This window comes from Xyrauchen texanus, chromosome 50 (assembly GCF_025860055.1).
Source record: "Xyrauchen texanus isolate HMW12.3.18 chromosome 50, RBS_HiC_50CHRs, whole genome shotgun sequence".
Lineage (NCBI taxonomy): Eukaryota > Metazoa > Chordata > Actinopteri > Cypriniformes > Catostomidae > Xyrauchen > Xyrauchen texanus.
This window is the reverse complement of record NC_068325.1, coordinates 22532761-22552760: the sequence shown is the minus strand read 5'-3', so window position 1 is coordinate 22552760 and position 20000 is coordinate 22532761. Positions and strand designations below refer to the sequence as shown.

Here is a 20000-nt window from a genome sequence, read left to right as displayed (position 1 = left end):
GGACTGTGGGAATGTGTTCGGCACACTGTAGCTGAAACACTGACCCAGACAAGCCCTGAAAACACAAACACAAACACAGTTAGCACAACACAACACTAGCATAGACTGTTGCAATGCTCACATTATTAAAACCATCACGGGTTCTCTAAAGCAAACAGTAAGTGTTGTGTGACCTGTTCTGGATGGAGCGCGGCGTGCAGCCCGTGTGGCCGACAATCTGCGTGATGTTTTTGGCTTCACACCAGGCGCTTTTATCCGGGAAGAGCGCGAGACGGTTGATATGAGCGTGAGGAGCTGCGCGACACAACGCTAGCAACAAACACGCGAGCAGAACGCGCGGCCACATCACGGTTCCTGAAAACACAAGAGTTTCCTGCTCATATGATCAGCAGTGTGACACGTGATCTTACAGACCGTTTTAGATGTTAATGCTAGACATGAGATTTGTACACAAATATAAAGTGTGTGTGTGAAACACAACTCTCATACTTCAACTGTTTGTTTGAGGACTTGATTCATGTTACAGTAGGTGTGTCGCAACTCTTGCCTGTGTAAATCTCTTTAATCAGAAGAACATGCGTTCTCTGCCTCTCTTGCTTTTATGAGTTTTTTTCTCCAAACCGCTTGAATGTTCTCGTGTCTGTTGAATGTTCTGGACTCTCCGGCCGGTTTCGCTCCGATGGAGAGCAATCAACTCTTCACATGGCCAGACACTGCCGCACAATCACAGAACAATGTAGTTCACTCGGTCCAGAACACACAGACAGGCAGAGAGACAAGGCAGGCAGAGAGACAGACAGGCAGAGACACAGACAGGCAGAGAGACAGGCAGATAGACAGACAGAGAGACAGACAGGCAGAGACACAGACAGGCAGAAAGACAGACAGACAGCGAGACAGACCGGCAGAGAGAGACAGGCAGGCAGATAGACAGACAGAGAGACAGACAGGCAGAAAGACAGACAGGCAGAGAGACAGGCAGGCAGATAGACAGGCAGAGAGACAGACAGGAAGAAAGACAGACAGGCAGAAAGACAGACAGCCAGAGAGACAGACAGGCAGAAAGACAGACAGGCAGAGAGACAGGCAGAGACACAGACAGGCAGAAAGACAGACAGGCAGAGAGACAGGCAGACAGACAGGCAGAGAGACAGGCAGAGAGACAGACAGGCAGCGAGACAGACAGACAGAGAGACAGGCAGAGAGACAGGCAGAGAGATAGACAGGCAGAGAGACAGGCAGACAGACAGGCAGAGAGACAGACAGACAGAGAGACAGGCAGATAGACAGACAGGCAGAGAGACAGGCAGAGAGACAGACAGACAGAGAGACAGGCAGAGAGATAGACAGGCAGAGAGACAGGCAGACAGACAACAGGCAGAGAGACAGACAGGCAGAGAGACAGGCAGACAGACAGACAGGCAGAGAGACAGGCAGAGAGACAGACAGGCAGAGAGACAGGCAGACAGACAAGCAGAGAGACAGGCAGAGACAGGCAGAGAGACAGACAGACAGGCAGAGAGACAGACAGGCAGAGAGACAGGCAGAGAGATAGACAGGCAGAGAGACAGGCAGACAGACAGACAGAGAGACAGACAGGCAGAGAGACAGACAGGCAGACAGACAGGCAGACAGGCAGAGAGACAGGCAGGCAGAGAGACAGACAGGTACCACCTGACTCTAATAAAGCATGCCTCCTGTGGTTTATGCTGCAGATAAAACAGAAGTCCACCCAAATGTGCCGTTCTCATGAAGAACACGACAGAAATATGAGAGCATCAAACATCTTTAAACATCACTGAGAATTATTTCAGATCCTCGTTTGAAACTTCAAGAACAGAAGAACTGAAAGTGAAAACAAAAGCTGATTTATAAACTAATTACTGACCAATTAAACCCGCAGAACACAAACACATTCCTCAGAGAGATTCCAGCGAGACTCACTTGTTTCTCGGGCGTTGCTGTCGGATCTGTCGGGACGGGTCTCGGATGATGATTAACGGAGGATTTACCCCGTTGTGATCTGCTGAACTTAAACAATTACATCACACACACACACACACACACACACACACACGCTCACACTGTCAGGAGAAACACAATCTGTCTTTCCGTCCGGATCTCAAACACACCGTCAGACGAGTGAAGCCCAGCGCTCTCAGTGTGTGTGTGTGTGTGTGTGTGTGAGGGGGCGGGTCAGACATGAAGTTTGTGTGTGTGTGTGTGAGGGGGCGGGTCAGACATGAAGTGTGTGTGTGTGTGTGTGTGAGGGGGCGGGTCAGACATGAAGTTTGTGTGTGTGTGTGTGTGAGGGGGCGGGTCAGACATGAAGTGTGTGTGTGTGAGGGGGCGGGTCAGACATGAAGTGTGTGTGTGTGTGAGGGGGCAGGTCAGACATGAAGTGTGTGTGTGTGTGAGGGGGCAGGTCAGACATGAAGTGTGTGTGTGTGTGTGAGGGGGCGGGTCAGACATGAAGTGTGTGTGTGTGTGAGGAGGCAGGTCAGACATGAAGTGTGTGTGTGTGTGAGGGGGTGGGTCAGACATGAAGTGTGTGTGTGTGTGAGGAGGCAGGTCAGACATGAAGTGTGTGTGTGTGTGAGGGGCGGGTCAGACATGAAGTGTGTGTGTGTGTGAGGGGGTAGGTCAGACATGAAGTGTGTGTGTGTGTGTGTGAGGGGCGGGTCAGACATGAAGTGTGTGTGTGTGTGAGGGGGCGGGTCAGACATGAAGTGTGTGTGTGTGTGATGGGGCAGGTCAGACATGAAGTGTGTGTGTGTGTGTGTGAGGGGTGGGTCAGACATGAAGTGTGTGTGTGTGTGATGGGGCAGGTCAGACATGAAGTGTGTGTGTGTGTGTGTGAGGGCGGGTCAGACATGAAGTGTGTGTGTGTGATGGGGCAGGTCAGACATGAAGTGTGTGTGTGTGTGAGGAGGCAGGTCAGACATGAAGTGTGTGTGTGTGTGAGGGGGCGGGTCAGACATGAAGTGTGTGTGTGTGATGGGGCAGGTCAGACATGAAGTGTGTGTGTATGTGTGTGAGGGGGCGGGTCAGACATGAAGTGTGTGTGTGTGATGGGGCAGGTCAGACATGAAGTGTGTGTGTGTGTGTGTGGGGTGGTCAGACATGAAGTGTGTGTGTGTGTGTGTGAGGGGGCAGGTCAGACATGAAGTGTGTGTGTGTGTGGGGCAGGTCAGACATGAAGTGTGTGTGTGTGTGTGTGAGGGGGCAGGTCAGACATGAAGTGTGTGTGTGTGTGAGGGGCAGGTCAGACATGAAGTGTGTGTGTGTGTGTGTGTGAGGGGGCGGGTCAGACATGAAGTGTGTGTGTGTGATGGGGCAGGTCAGACATGAAGTGTGTGTGTGTGTGTGTGTGTGTGTGTGTGTGTGTGTATGTGTGTGAGGGGGCGGGTCAGACATGAAGTGTGTGTGTGTGTGTGAGGGGCAGGTCAGACATGAAGTGTGTGTGTGTGTGTGTGGGCAGGTCAGACATGAAGTGTGTGTGTGTGTGTGTGTGTGAGGGGCAGGTCAGACATGAAGTGTGTGTGTGTGTGTGAGGGGCAGGTCAGACATGAAGTGTGTGTGTGTGTGATGGGGCGGGTCAGACATGAAGTGTGTGTGTGTGAGGGGGTCAGACATGAAGTGTGTGTGTGTGTGTGAGGGGCAGGTCAGACATGAAGTGTGTGTGTGTGAGTGGGGCAGGTCAGACATGAAGTGTGTGTGTGTGTGTGTGAGGGGGCGGGTCAGACATGAAGTGTGTGTGTGTGTGAGGGGCGGGTCAGACATGAAGTGTGTGTGTGTGTGTGTGAGCGGGTCAGACATGAAGTGTGTGTGTGTGTGTGGGGCAGGTCAGACATGAAGTGTGTGTGTGTGAGGGGCGGTCAGACATGAAGTGTGTGTGTGTGTGTGAGGGCGGGTCAGACATGAAGTGTGTGTGTGTGAGGGGCGGGTCAGACATGAAGTGTGTGTGTGTGTGTGTGTGAGGGGCGGTCAGACATGAAGTGTGTGTGTGTGTGAGGGGTGGTCAGACATGAAGTGTGTGTGTGTGTGTGTGTGAGGAGGCGGGTCAGACATGAAGTGTGTGTGTGTGTGTGAGGCGGGTCAGACATGAAGTGTGTGTGTGTGTGTGTGAGGGCGGGTCAGACATGAAGTGTGTGTGTGTGTGTGAGGGCGGGTCAGACATGAAGTGTGTGTGTGTGTGGGGCGGGTCAGACATGAAGTGTGTGTGTGTGTGTGAGGGGCGGGTCAGACATGAAGTGTGTGTGTGTGAGGGGGCGGTCAGACATGAAGTGTGTGTGTGTGTGTGAGGGGCGGTCAGACATGAAGTGTGTGTGTGTGTGAGGGGCGGGTCAGACATGAAGTGTGTGTGTGTGTGTGTGAGGGGTGGTCAGACATGAAGTGTGTGTGTGTGAGGTGGTCAGACATGAAGTGTGTGTGTGTGTGAGGGGGCGGGTCAGACATGAAGTGTGTGTGTGTGTGTGAGGGGGCGGGTCAGACATGAAGTGTGTGTGTGTGAGGGGCGGGTCAGACGTGAAGTGTGTGTGTGTGTGTGAGGGGGCGGGTCAGACATGAAGTGTGTGTGTGTGAGGGGGCGGGTCAGACATGAAGTGTGTGTGTGTGTGTGAGGGGGCGGGTCAGACATGAAGTGTGTGTGTGTGTGGGGCGGTCAGACATGAAGTGTGTGTGTGTGAGGGGGTCAGACGTGAGTGTGTGTGTGCGTGAGGGGGCGGGTCAGACATGAAGTGTGTGTGTGTGCGTGAGGGGGCGGGTCAGACATGGAGTGTGTGTGTGTGTCTTTATGGTGTGCGTGTGTGAGGGATTAAAGCAGATTCTGTCAGACAGGTACAGACACATTCACCTGTCTCTCTCTGCAGGTATGCAGTCATGCAGGTAAAGCTCGGCTGGATCTGGCATCAGTAGATCGCTCGTGTTCGTCTGTAGCGCTGCACTTCTCTCACCTGTTAGTAATAAGTTCAGTTACTGGCATTCTAGAACATTCCTCACATTCTGCTGCAGCAGGGGGCTGCGTGAGCACACACACACACACACACTCACACGCCGCTGCACTGACGGCCCTTAACACAGACATGTAAACATCATTACGGCGGCTTATCAAAGCGTTCTTCAGCCGTGTGTATCTGCAGATGTGATTTAGAGTCTCCTGAAGTGAGACATGTTCTCTGCACATTACAGTATTACTGCTAATATCATTCAATAATGTGTTTGTGCTCTTTATCTCTTCATCAGCGAGGATTTATCCATATCTGAGCCATCTCTCATGCAGGTGCTGTATCTCACTCTTCCAGACCAGCAGGAGTCCGACTCACACACACACACACACACACACACACACACACACACACACACACACACACACACACACACACACACACACACATGCTCACACACACACACACACACACACACATGCTCACACACACACACACACACACACACACACATGCTCACACACACACACACACACACACACACACATGCTCACACACACACACACACACACATGCTCACACACACACACACACACACACACATGCTCACACACACACACACACACACACACACACACACACACACACACACACACACACATGCTCACACACACACACACACACACACACACACACACACACACACATGCTCACACACACACACACACACACACTCACACACACATGCTCACACACACATGCTCACAAACACACACACACACACATGCTCACACACACACATGCTCACACACACACACACACACACTCACACACACTCACAGCTACACATCTTGGCAAGCATGTTTTAATGACATGGGAAATAGGGTCCTGAAGTGACCTTTGACCTGATAACTTGTAAAAAGCAGCTGTTGGCTGTAGGCCTCTCAGTGATGGGGGGGTGCTGATAAACACACACATATTAAATATGTTATCTGATCATTAAATGCAGTATTGATCAGGCGTTATGTGGTCTCTGGTGCAGTGTACAACTGTGTAAGTGGATGATTCAGGACTATGGTACCAGACAGTAGTAATGTGGGTCAGTCCTGCAGAACCACACCCACAATCATGTAGCGTTCACTCTGTGCAGCTGTAATTGCATTCAGAGATGCTGAGCGTCCCGCTGCTGCCACGATTACACAACTTACAAATGTCAAACAAACCCCCCCGACATCATACTGAGAGAAATAGCACAAACCTGAGGCTGTTCCAAACCCCTCCCCAGTGTCTCTGAATGAAACACTAGTTCTGCTTACGACAATTATTATTTGTCCTCTGATCGTTTCAGCTCTGTGGAGCGCTTGACCAACACGAAGCGCACAGATCCTGTGGCGGTAACAAACCTCAGCAGCACAACGGGTGATAGTAACCTTGTAGAAGTACACACACGTTATTATTCGAGCTATAAACATGTGCACAGTTTTACATTCATACAGAAATAACGGCCATACAATAGTTAAACTAGCGCAAGAGCTGCCAACTGTGCACACACGGATACGGGACGCTTCAATGTGGGACATTTTCACATCGTGTTATGAATCGTGTTCCAACATATTTCAGACAATAACATCACATGACACAGGCCAGTGCTCGCACGAGTGACAGTTACACTGATATAACAGGATCATTGTTCAGATGCATCTCTCTGAAAACAAACCCAACATTTCACTTTGGCAGGAATGGAGTCCCAACACACACAGAGCGAACAGCCCTGAGGATATCACTCCTCTCTAATCCTCACATTATCACTCGCATCCACAACATGTTTTATGATTCAATCTCGCTCAGGACAGAGAACTTAAATCACAAACATTAAAAACATGTGTGTTTTTACACACGTGTTTTACACAGACACGCACACGCACACGCACGCACACGCACACACTCACACACACACACACACACACACACACACACACACACACACACACACACACACACACACACACACACGCACACACACGCACACACACACACACACACGCACACACACGCACACACACGCACTCACACGCACACACGCACACACATGCACACACACACGCACACACACACACACTCACACACACAAACACTCACACACACACACACACACACACACGCACTCACGCACGCACGCACGCACGCACGCACACACACACACACACTCGCGCGCACGCACGCACGCACGCACGCACACTCACGCACGCACGCACGCACGCACGCACGCACGCACACACACGCACACACACTCACACTCACGCGCACACGCACGCACACGCGCACGCGCACACGCACGCACGCACGCACACGCACGCGCACACGCACACACACACTCACACGCACGCGCACGCGCTCGCGCACACGCACACGCACACACACACACACACACGCACACACACACATACATGCACACGCATAGTGACATTGTATATGTATTTTGGTTGCTTCGAAAGAGCCACAAACTAACCATTTACTATTTTAAATCAAATGTTTATATTGCCCATAGACTACTCTTATACTTAATAGGGTACATGTTGCAATGTTTTTGCAAAATAAATGAATATATTGAGAAAGAACAAACTTAAACAAAAGACATTTCTAAATTCAAATTGCGCTGTAAACGAAACGAAAAAAACTATTAAAATAACAAAATCTTATTAACCACCTCCTCAAATACAAACATTGAGCCTCGTCGCATCTGCAGGGTGGCGGGTGCTATTTCATGACCTGGGCGCACATAAAAAAATAACGAACATTTGTAAAATCATTCGTAGAAAATGCTCTTAATCGCTAAGATCAATGTGGAGCGTGTGGAGGCTTCACGCTATTCTCCGCAGCATCCGCGCACAACTCGCCACACACCCCACGGAGAGCGAGACCCACATTATAGTGACCACGAGGAGGTTACCCCATGTGACTCTACCCTCCCTAGCAACCGGGCCAATTTGGTTGCTAAGGAGACCTGACTGGAGTCACTCAGCACGCCCTGGATTCAAACTCACGACTCCAGGTGTGATAGTCAGCGCAATACTCGCTGAGATACCCAGACACTTGATTTTTAACAAAGAGCCACTCGTTGCTCACGAGCCTCAGGTTCCCGACCCTTGCTTAAAGAGTATAATCAGTTAAACTGTGGATATGTTTATTTCTAGCTACTTGAATGATAACACGTGTTTAATGGTCCAGACATTTGAAGGAACTCTGAGGTTTTTTAGCGCTACAATAACGCAAAATTGTATCTTAAGTTAGTACAACGGGATCGCGAGCTTGCGTTGTGTTAGCCAATGTTTGTTTGTTTGTTTAAACTGCCCCGTTTGATTGACACACACATTCATAACAACTGCATCAGTGATAAAACTGTCAGGAACCTTCATCTTCTGCAGATTTAGAGAGTTACTGAAGAGCCGAATGAAGCTGCTGCAGGTGTTAATGACAGAAGACTGAATCACCCTTCAGCCCTGCATTAATTACTCAATGATGTTTCAGGTGTATTTCACATGACCAGGACATTTAGGCTATATGACACCAGAAGTTACTTCTGTGACTGTCTGTAAAAGTGCCCAAACCCCTCTAAAACCATTAAATATACAGTTCTAGAGCAAACAGCATTCTCTCAGAGACACTGTTATCAGAGATGGAGAAGGAGGGCATTTTAATGGCAATGCAGTCCTGAGCATTGGCACTGACCTTGTGCTGGTACTGTGAGGTTAGCTGTTTTACAGAAACTACAACTGTCATAGAGACAGGTGCGATGTTTCATGGTAACTATATCAATTATATATTTCAGTGAATATGGACATTTTAAGCTTGTTGTGTCATTAATAAAATCACTTATTGCACCTTTAATAATGATTAATAAATCAATCAATCTGATCAAATTCCTCCTTCACTAAAGTTTATTTTGTCAAATAGAGCGTTTTCAATTTATTAGAAGGCAATAAATTATAAATAACTCAAATAATATATATATATATATTCATAATATAAAGTAGTCAAATAATAAAATAATTATTTAATATTTATAACGTCTTGCAGTTATAAGATTCAATATGATCTCACGATCGGTCCAAGTAGGTATATAGTTATATGATTTGTTTAGTTTATAATGATTATGTATTCCGCGAGACACCGATCCCACTTCCGCTCATCTTCCATCATTCCGCTATGAGAGATATCGCGAGAGTTCCACATCTGTATTACATTTACATTTACATTTATGCATTTGGCAGACGCTTTTATCCAAAGTGACTTACAGTGTCACTTATTACAGGGACAATCCCCCCGGAGCAACCTGGAGTTAAGTGTCTTACTCAAGGACACAATGGTGGTGACTGTGGGGATCAAACCAGCAACCTTCTGATTACCAATGTATTATACAGAGCACTTATTACAGGGACAATCCCCCCGGAGCAACCTGGAGTTAAGTGTCTTACTCAAGGACACAATGGTGGTGACTGTGGGGATCAAACCAGCGACCTTCTGAGTACCAATGTATTATACAGAGCACTTATTACAGGGACAATCCCCCCGGAGCAACCTGGAGTTAAGTGTCTTACTCAAGGACACAATGGTGGTGACTGTGGGGATCAAACCAGCAACCTTCTGAGTACTAATGTATTATACAGAGCACTTATTACAGGGACAATCCCCCCGGAGCAACCTGGAGTTAAGTGTCTTACTCAAGGACACAATGGCGCTGACTGTGGGGATCAAACCAGCAACCTCCTGATTACCAATGTATTATACAGAGCACTTATTACAGGGACAATCCCCCCGGAACAACCTGGAGTTAAGTGTCTTACTCAAGGACACAATGGTGGTGACTGTGGGGATCAAACCAGCAACCTCCTGATTACCAATGTATTATACAGAGCACTTTTTACAGGGACAATCCCCCCGGAGCAACCTGGAGTTAAGTGCCTTACTCAAGGACACAATGGTGGTGACTGTGGGGATCAAACCAGCAACCTCCTGATTACCAATGTATTATACAGAGCACTTATTACAGGGACAATCCCCCCGGAACAACCTGGAGTTAAGTATCTTACTCAAGGACACAATGGTGGTGACTGTGGGGATCAAACCAGCAACCTCCTGATTACCAATGTATTATACAGAGCACTTATTACAGGGACAATCCCCCCGGAGCAACCTGGAGTTAAGTGTCTTACTCAAGGACACAATGGTGGTGACTGTGGGGATCAAACCAGCAACCTCCTGATTACCAATGTATTATACAGAGCACTTTTTACAGGGACAATCCCCCCGGAGCAACCTGGAGTTAAGTGTCTTACTCAAGGACACAATGGTGGTGACTGTGGGGATCAAACCAGCAACCTCCTGATTACCAATGTATTATACAGAGCACTTTTTACAGGGACAATCCCCGAGCAACCTGGAGTTAAGTGTCTTACTCAAGGACACAATGGTGGTGACTGTGGGGATCAAACCAGCAACCTCCTGATTACCAATGTATTATACAGAGCACTTATTACAGGGACAATCCCCGGAGCAACCTGGAGTTAAGTGTCTTACTCAAGGACACAATGGTGGTGACTGTGGGGATCAAACCAGCAACCTCCTGATTACCAATGTATTATACAGAGCACTTATTACAGGGACAATCCCCCCGGAGCAACCTGGAGTTAAGTGTCTTACTCAAGGACACAATGGTGGAGACTGTGGGGATCAAACCAGCAACCTTCTGAGTACCAATGTATTATACAGAGCACTTATTACAGGGACAATCCCCCCGGAGCAACCTGGAGTTAAGTGTCTTACTCAAGGACACAATGGTGGAGACTGTGGGGATCAAACCAGCAACCTTCTGAGTACCAATGTATTATACAGAGCACTTATTACAGGGACAATCCCCCCAGAGCAACCTGGAGTTAAGTGTCTTACTCAAGGACACAATGGTGGTGACTGTGGGGATCAAACCAGCAACCTTCTGAGTACCAATGTATTATACAGTGCACTTATTACAGGGACAATCCCCCCGGAGCAACCTGGAGTTAAGTGTCTTACTCAAGGACACAATGGTGGTGACTGTGGGGATCAAACCAGCAACCTTCTGATTACCAATGTATTATACAGAGCACTTTTACAGGGACAATCCCCCCGGAGCAACCTGGAGTTAAGTGTCTTACTCAAGGACACAATGGTGGGGATAGAACCAGTGACCTTCTGATTAACAGCCCTGTGCTTTAGCCACTACACCACCACTCCATCGTCTTGTGTGCTTTAATTTACAAAATTAATGTATTATTTTACCTTTTCCTCCTTTGTTGTCTTTATGTTGCTGTCTACTTATCTTAGTTGAGTTGTTTTTCTTAATGTTATGATGCCTTTTATATTTGACAGTTTTGTACTACAAAAAAGTTTTGCATTAAAATGCACATTATCTCAACTAGTTCCAGATGAAACAGCCAATTAAGACTATTACAATAACTTTGACATAAATACAGCTGCCCTTTTCATTTTCGTGTATGTAGATTTGTATATTGCACATATTATTTTGCATTGTGTATATTGTATACACATGAATGTTTCGTGGTATTGTTCTTTAAAATAATAATATTATATAATTAATAATAATAATTGATTTAATATTTATTTAATTTGGAAAAAACTAAAAAATATATAAGAGGCACATACTGGGGCATACAATACAGTTCTTCACATTCTTTATTAAAAATGAACAGAAGAGTTTTAGTACATTTCTTATTACTAGTCAAGGTAATCGAGCGTTAACATGTTTAAATCAATACAAAGCAAATTAAAACATGGTTTAACAGACATTACCTTAGCTTTGTGTCAGTGAAATTAAAAGAGATAATATCACTGTACTGAAGTAAGTGTTGATAAATCACAGCTGCTGTGTGTCGCCCGCGCCACGCCTTCTCATGCTCGCCCCGCCCCTCTTTTTCTATATTTGGCCATGCCTTACTGACGCGCCTCTGATTGGTCGGTGAGGTTCATGAGCAGAATGACCCGGATATGCATGCGGCGCTGTGTTGGGCAGTTTCCCGGATGAGGAAGTGAAGCGTTGACAGGGCTGGGTTCTGTGAGTGAATCGAAGCCGAACCGAGTCCATACCGAGCCGAAAGAACACTCGAACCCGCCGCCGCAGAGCCGCCAGCGCCGCACACACCACGATACAGCGCCGCAGACATGGTAAGATCCGCTCCGGGGACGGGGTTTGGGACGATGCCCGTTTTAAGAAGAGACGTGACGCGCCTCTCACAATCTGAGAGCTGCGGGCGACAGCAAATTAAACACCGCGACACTGCACAGTACAAGCCGACAAAACACTGACAGAAAATACTAACCAACACTGAACCCTTCCACAACCCTACAATAATCAATAACAGACCCTCCACAGCACACACCGCTGCACTCAACACACACCACACTCTCTCAGACGATGAAGGAATGGACTTTAATGGGTGTTTGGGGATTTAGTGTTGCTTGGTTTTGGTTTAGTATTGGGTTTCGTGTCCGAAGGTTTTTTTGGGGGGTGTTCTATTTGGGTACTAGAGGGTATTTCGGGGTTGTAGTTTTTGACCTGACTTTTGACGGCTTAAGTTTTAAAGGGTATTGGGAGTGTTTAGTGTTTGTTGGTTTAGTTTGTGTTTAATGTCAAAGTGTTTTTGGTTGTTTAGTATTTTAGGTATTTTCAGGGATGTAGTGTTTAGCTTCAGTGTTTAAGGGTATTGGGTGGGTTTAAGGGTATTGGGAGTGTTTAAGGGTATTGGGTGGGTTTAAGGGTATTGGGTGGGTTTAAGGGTATTGGGAGTGTTTAAGGGTATTGGGTGGGTTTAAGGGTATTGGGTGGGTTTAAGGGTATTGGGAGTGTTTAAGGGTATTGGGTGGGTTTAAGGGTATTGGGAGTGTTTAAGAGTATTGGGTGGGTTTAAGAGTATTGGGTGGGTTTAAGGGTATTGGGAGTGTTTAAGGGTATTGGGTGGGTTTAAGAGTATTGGGTGGGTTTAAGGGTATTGGGTGGGTTTAAGGGTATTGGGAGTGTTTAAGGGTATTGGGAGTGTTTAAGGGTATTGGGTGGGTTTAAGAGTATTGGGTGGGTTTAAGGGTATTGGGTGGGTTTAAGGGTATTGGGAGTGTTTAAGGGTATTGGGTGGGTTTAAGGGTATTGGGTGGGTTTAAGGGTATTGGGAGTGTTTAAGGGTATTGGGTGGGTTTAAGGGTATTGGATTGGGTGGGTTTAAGGGTATTGGGTGGGTTTAAGGGTATTGGGTGGGTTTAAGGGTATTGGGAGTGTTTAAGGGTATTGGGTGGGTTTAAGGGTATTGGGAGTGTTTAAGGGTATTGGGTGGGTTTAAGGGTATTGGGAGTGTTTAAGGGTATTGGGTGGGTTTAAGGGTATTGGGTGGGTTTAAGGGTATTGGGTGGGTTTAAGGGTATTGGGTGGGTTTAAGGGTATTGGGAGTGTTTAAGGGTATTGGGTGGGTTTAAGGGTATTGGGTGGGTTTAAGAGTATTGGGTGGGTTTAAGGGTATTGGGTGGGTTTAAGGGTATTGGGTGGGTTTAAGAGTATTGGGTGGGTTTAAGGGTATTGGGTGGGTTTAAGGGTATTGGGAGTGTTTAAGGGTATTGGGTGGGTTTAAGAGTATTGGGTGGGTTTAAGGGTATTGGGTGGGTTTAAGAGTATTGGGTGGGTTTAAGGGTATTGGGTGGGTTTAAGGGTATTGGGAGTGTTTAAGAGTATTGGGTGGGTTTAAGAGTATTGGGTGGGTTTAAGGGTATTGGGTGGGTTTAAGGGTATTGGGTGGGTTTAAGAGTATTGGGTGGGTTTAAGGGTATTGGGTGGGTTTAAGGGTATTGGGTGGGTTTAAGGGTATTGGGTGGGTTTAAGAGTATTGGGTGGGTTTAAGGGTATTGGGTGGGTTTAAGAGTATTGGGAGTGTTTAAGAGTATTGGGTGGGTTTAAGGGTATTGGGTGGGTTTAAGAGTATTGGGTGGGTTTAAGGGTATTGGGTGGGTTTAAGGGTATTGGGTGGGTTTAAGAGTATTGGGAGTGTTTAAGGGTATTGGGTGGGTTTAAGGGTATTGGGTGGGTTTAAGAGTATTGGGAGTGTTTAAGAGTATTGGGTGGGTTTAAGGGTATTGGGTGGGTTTAAGAGTATTGGGTGGGTTTAAGGGTATTGGGTGGGTTTAAGAGTATTGGGTGGGTTTAAGGGTATTGGGTGGGTTTAAGGGTATTGGGTGGGTTTAAGAGTATTGGGTGGGTTTAAGAGTATTGGGTGTGTTTAAGGGTATTGGGTGGGTTTAAGGGTATTGGGTGGGTTTAAGAGTATTGGGAGTGTTTAAGGGTATTGGGAGTGTTTAAGGGTATTGGGTGGGTTTAAGGGTATTGGGTGGGTTTAAGAGTATTGGGTGGGTTTAAGGGTATTGGGTGGGTTTAAGAGTATTGGGTGGGTTTAAGAGTATTGGGTGGGTTTAAGGGTATTGGGTGGGTTTAAGAGTATTGGGAGTGTTTAAGAGTATTGGGTGGGTTTAAGGGTATTGGGTGGGTTTAAGAGTATTGGGAGTGTTTAAGAGTATTGGGTGGGTTTAAGGGTATTGGGTGGGTTTAAGAGTATTGGGAGTGTTTAAGGGTATTGGGAGTGTTTAGGGTATTGGTTGGGTTTAAGAGTATTGAGAGTGTTTTTGGTTGTTTAGTATTTTAGGTATTTTCAGGGATGTAGTGTTTAGCTTGAGTGTTTAAGGGTATTGGGAGTGTTTAAGGGTATTGGGTGGGTTTAAGGGTATTGGGTGGGTTTAAGGGTATTGGGTGGGTTTAAGAGTATTGGGTGGGTTTAAGGGTATTGGGTGGGTTTAAGGGTATTGGGTGGGTTTAAGGGTATTGGGTGTGTTTAGTGTTTGTTGGTTTAGTTTGTGTTTAATGTCAAAGTGATTTTGGTTGTTTAGTATTTGAGGTATTTTGGGGATATACAATTTTTTGTTTTAAATATCTGTTGGGTTTGTCTTTATTTTTTAATGTTAGGGTTGTATTGGATTATTGGCATTTATTGGTGTTGGTTTATTGTTTTGGTATTAATTTGAGGATATTTGGGGCTTATTGGTGTTGGTTTATTGTGTTGTTATTGTTTTTAGTGTTATCTAGTTTGTGTTGTAGGTGCTAGAGGCATGTTGGAGTTTCAAGTGTTTGTCCGGTTCAATGTTTGTGATGCTGATTTTAGTCTTCGATGTATTTTGATGTTTTAGTCTTTGAGATTTAGTGTTAGAGGGTTTTTGCGTAAGAGTGTTTTTTGGCATATTGGTTAGTGTTGAGTTTTTTTGTTGGGTTGAGTTTGTGAGTTGGAGGATATTTTGGGGGTTTACCATTTGTTGGATGGATAATTTGTTCAGTTTAGTGTTTGAATGTTTTAGTATTTGACAGATTGAGTGTTTGAGGTTGGATCTATTGTTTTCATAAAAGCTAATTCGGTTTCATTTGTATCTTGCATGACATTCAGACATGTTTTTGGTTGTAGTAAAGATCCCTTCTCTTCTGCACTTTACACAGCCTGATGTTTATGAAATACTTTATGCATGAGTGAGATACAGAGCAAAGACATCAGAAACAGCTAATATTTACATCTTGACCATTAACACACACTCTGAAACATCAGCAGCACACCGGCGTTTACATGAATCTCTTTAATAGACCACTTTAGTCCCAGAGCAGGTGGTTTGGATCTCAGGTCACATTTGACTCCTCACACACACTTGCACACACACACACACACACACACACACACACACACACACACACAGATCCGTGTAAACTCTGTGTCATGAGCCGGAGGTGTCAGTGAGACGGGACTGTTCTGTTTGGTTTAGTATAAACTGTGTTTACATTTTCTGTTGAAGGTGGATTGTGTTTCTCAACTCTAGAAATCACTTCTATATTAATTCTGTCAGATCCAGAACTCAGTATCACACAGGAAATGACATCACAATACAAATGGTTCATGTGAAATGTTGCGTGAAACTTGAATGGCAAACAGGATCAGGTTTGAGTATTCATTGTATTCATGTCAGAGATAGTTCACAGAGCACGTCCAGCTCATATTTCACCTCTACATCAACGGAAACAAATGAAAAGTATTTGCCCCCATCCTGATTTCTGCTCTTCTAAATAGTTTTAGATCTTCAAACCATTTACAACATAAAACAAAGGCAACCTGATTATACTCAAAATACAGTAAATACACCGACGGCCAAAAGTGTGGAATAATGGACAGATGTTGCTCTTATGGAAGGAAATTGGTACTTTTATTCACCAAAGTGGCATTCAACTGATCACAATGTATAATCAGGACATTAATAATGTGAATAATTACTATTACAATTTGAAGAAAATGTTCAGAACTTCTTAAACTACTTCAAAGAGGTCTCATCAAAAAATCCTCCATGTGCAGCAATGACAGCTTTACTGATCCTCGTTATTCTAGCGGTCAGTTTGTTCAGATACTCAGGTGACCTTTGACCTCACACTTCCTGTAGCTCTTGACCTTTCACCCCACACTTCCTGTAGCACTTGCCATAGATGTGTCTGTCTTGTCGGGCACTTCTCACACACCTTATGTTGCGTTCACATACAACGCGGAACATGTTTTTGCCTCGCATTGCTCGCGCGAGTTTGACCGCTTGATTAAATTTGTGTTTAAACTCGCGTTCGCGCCTTGGCAGAGTGTGCTACTGGGGGAGACCTTTTAGCCAACTTCCCGCTGCTGAAAAGCTGTATTTGTGTTGATTTGATTGAACATGGCTGACAGTAATCAGATCTGCGTGTGTCTAGTCCAGCTGAGCCCCGTTATGAGTGCAGCTTCATACTGTAGATCTGGTGATTTACTAACTATAGGGGCAAATACTTTTCCACAGAGGCCTAGTTGCTATTGGATAACTGTTGTGCTTTAATAAATAACATTTAAAAACTGTATGTGTGTTTACTCTGATTGCCTTTGTTTTATGTGCCATTTCGTAGAATTATTTTTAACACTTTAGTCTGAAAACACACAAAAATGGAAGAAATCAGGATGGGGGCAAATACTTTTTCACAGCACTGTAAATGATGTTGCTTCAAGAACATTTTTATAACTATTATGAGTGACAATCAAGCGGATTTACACCCAAATTCTCATGAATGTTTCTTTATTGAAATTTAGGATATATTCAATTAACAATGATGTCAACAATGCAAAATAGGGCTTAATTTTCTTCTAAAAGATGAAGAAGTTTAAGGGGTGAAATATGACCTGGACATGTTTTGGTGAGATGAACCCTTAAACTACTTTCCTCTCATGAATGTTGTCCAGAATACTTGATTGTGATTGGTCGAATATTATGTGTATAATGAGCATTAAACTGTAATAACATGTCACATGTCTCTGTCTCGTGTAGAATGACCAGCAGTTGGACTGTGCTCTGGATCTCATGAGGCGTTTGCCTCCACAACAGATCGAGAAGAACCTCAGTGACCTCATCGACCTGGTCAGTGTGTGTGTGTGTGTGTGTGTGTGTGTGTGTGTGTGTTCTCAATGCTCCTCCTCAATGTCACTAAACTCTAGTGAACTTGCTCTCTACTGCCTACATAGTAAGCTACCTTCCAAGTCAGCATCCTAACTCAAAGAGAAACCATAAGCGACTGGTTTGGGATGAAACGCATCAGAGTTCAGCTCATTTAAATGGAGTTTGATGTTAGCATGATGCTAGGCTAGCTAACTAAGCATGAATTCGGGAATATGTATGTGTACTACTTAGCAGGGATATTATCGTTAATATATAATATATTATATAACAAATATATGCACTTAATAAAACTACAGAAAAACAAACAAGAAAAATGCACAAACTAACCTGAAATTCAAAGAACAATTAAAAGTAATATAAAAATAAATACTATAATAACGCTGCTACATAACACACACACACTTGCATGCACGCACGTGCGCGCACACACACACACACACACTTGCACGCGCGCACACACACACACTTGCACGCACGCACACACACATGCGCTCACACTTGCACGCGCGCACACACACACACTTGCACGCACGCACACACACATGCGCTCACACTTGCACGCACACACACACACACACGCACACAAATATAGGGTGAAATAGACCCTTCTTTTATTATTATTATTTTCTGCCCAATGTGCTCTGAGTCCTCGTGGTGGTGTAGTGACTCGCCTCAATCCGGGTGTCGGAGGACGAATCTCAGTTGCCTCCACGTCTGAGACCGTCAATCCGCGCATCTTATCACGTGACTTGTTGAGTGTGTTACCATGGAGACGTAGCGCGTGTGGAGGCTTCACGCTATTCTCCGCAGCATCCACACACAACTCACCACACGCCCCACCGAGAGCGAGAACCACATTATAGTGACCACGAGGAGGTTACCCCATGTGACTCTACCCTCCCTAGCAACCGGGCCCATTTGGTTGCTAAGGAGACCTGACTGGAGTCACTCAGCACGTACTCACGACTCGAGGTGTGATAGTCAGCGCCAATACTCGCTGAGATACACAGACTTCCAAAATAGCCCATTTTTAATTGGGTATAACTAATTTTACTGATATTTGAATGTTATTGAATGAATTATATTAATCATCAACATTTCCAAAATTAGTTCAAAGTCGGTTTGATTTTTTTTGTCATGTGGTGTAACTGTAAATAATAATAATAAGTCTCATTAAAAGCTGAAATGACCCACCTTCATTGTGGAACACATGATGATGTAGAGCGCTATACAGCCCAAACATGTACGGCTATAAATGTTCTGGAAGTACTTCAGGATCTAGTGTTTATATAGACATGTTCAGACTGTTGTCTCCTGATGTTTCTTTATTTACACACTTCTGTTGAATTAAACTCGTCCAGCACCTGTCCGATCTCTCTCTCTCTCACACTCTCTCTCTCTCTCTCACACACTCTCTCTCTCTCTCTCTCTCTCACACACACACACTCTCTCTCTCTCTCTCTCTCTCTCTCTCACACACACACTCTCTCTCTCTACTCGCTCTCTCTCTCTCTCTCTCTCTCACACACACACTCTCTCTCGCTCTCTCTCTCTCTCTCTCTCTCTCAGTTGTTAGCGTGTATTACTGAACATGTCCGTCACTCAGCGGGACTCTCGGTGTCCTGTCACACATCTCTCTGCTAATAATAATGAGATGTGACACATAATGGAGGTCACTTCCTCTTGTGTGGAGTAAATGATTAGTGTGTGTGCAGGTGCCCGGTCTGTGTGAGGATCTGTTGTCGTCAGTGGATCAGCCTCTGAAGATCGCGCGTGATAAAGTGGTGGGAAAAGACTATCTGCTGTGTGATTATAACCGCGATGGCGACTCCTACAGGTCAGAACCAGAACTGCAGCTCTCCTGCACTGAACACTGTTTCATGTTGACTTTAAGAGGAGTTATGGGGAGAACTGTCTATATTACTGTAACGTTACTAAGTGTATAGTATAATAATTCAGTGCGATCTGTGCGTGTCAGATCTCCCTGGAGTAATAAATACGAGCCGCCGATAGACGATGGTGCCATGCCGTCTGCTCGCCTGCGTAAGCTGGAGGTGGAAGCCAACAACGCCTTCGACCAGTACCGAGATCTGTGAGTATTTGAGCCGCAGGTGTTCTGATTGGTCGGCTGCTGGCGATTGACACGTTCTGCTCCTCTGACAGGTATTTTGAGGGCGGGGTTTCCTCCGTGTATCTGTGGGATCTGGATCACGGCTTCGCTGGAGTCATCCTCATTAAGAAAGCAGGTGACGGATCCAAGAAGATCAAAGGATGCTGGGACTCCATCCATGTGGTGGAGGTGCAGGTGAGGTCTCCCATAATGCAACAGTACTCCAATATTAATCTGAGATTGGTCTGATCATGTATTAATAATACTCTAGTGAATACGAATTTGTGATCATGTAAACGCATTATTCAGAATATAGACCGGAACATATATACATGAATTAATAGTCATGACGTGACACTAATGAT

General features: G+C 45.5%; 2 protein-coding genes and 1 long non-coding RNA gene across 7 annotated transcripts in view; 1 reads left to right on the top strand and 2 right to left on the bottom strand.

Annotated features, from left to right (window-relative positions):
• Positions 1 to 2183, bottom strand: part of LOC127640940 (neuroblastoma suppressor of tumorigenicity 1-like) — a 5738-nt gene extending 3555 nt beyond the window's left edge. Inside the window, exons 1-4 of one of the 3 annotated variants that reach the window (XM_052123672.1) lie at positions 1945 to 2183; positions 548 to 713; positions 174 to 354; positions 1 to 55 (exon numbers count right to left, since the gene is read on the bottom strand). The exon at positions 1 to 55 is cut by the window's left edge and continues 57 nt beyond it. In XM_052123672.1, coding sequence (XP_051979632.1) covers positions 1 to 55; positions 174 to 346 — 228 coding nt within the window. In that variant the 5' untranslated portion in view covers positions 347 to 354; positions 548 to 713; positions 1945 to 2183. Of the gene's footprint in view, positions 56 to 173; positions 355 to 547; positions 714 to 1888; positions 1908 to 1944 lie in introns of those variants that run through there. The other 2 variants (XM_052123673.1, XM_052123671.1) reach the window with 2 other exon arrangements.
• Positions 2184 to 9247: 7064 nt separating this feature from the next.
• LOC127641465 (uncharacterized) lies at positions 9248 to 11327 on the bottom strand. 2 transcript variants are annotated; one of them, XR_007970170.1, is made up of 3 exons: positions 10567 to 11327; positions 10080 to 10325; positions 9248 to 9341 (listed from the first exon to the last, which is right to left on the bottom strand). It is a non-coding gene; the product is annotated as an uncharacterized LOC127641465 (long non-coding RNA). The 2 variants fall into 2 exon arrangements; XR_007970169.1 differs by lacking the exon at positions 9248 to 9341 and adding an exon at positions 9416 to 9587.
• Positions 11328 to 11996: 669 nt separating this feature from the next.
• The window catches only part of LOC127641117 (F-actin-capping protein subunit beta isoforms 1 and 2), a 16830-nt gene continuing 8826 nt past the window's right edge, over positions 11997 to 20000 (top strand). For both annotated transcript variants that reach the window (XM_052123893.1, XM_052123892.1), the window contains exons 1-5: positions 11997 to 12164; positions 17397 to 17486; positions 19241 to 19362; positions 19504 to 19617; positions 19689 to 19830. In XM_052123893.1, the coding sequence (XP_051979853.1) occupies positions 12162 to 12164; positions 17397 to 17486; positions 19241 to 19362; positions 19504 to 19617; positions 19689 to 19830 (471 nt within the window). In that variant the 5' untranslated portion in view covers positions 11997 to 12161. The remainder of the gene's footprint in view (positions 12165 to 17396; positions 17487 to 19240; positions 19363 to 19503; positions 19618 to 19688; positions 19831 to 20000) is intronic.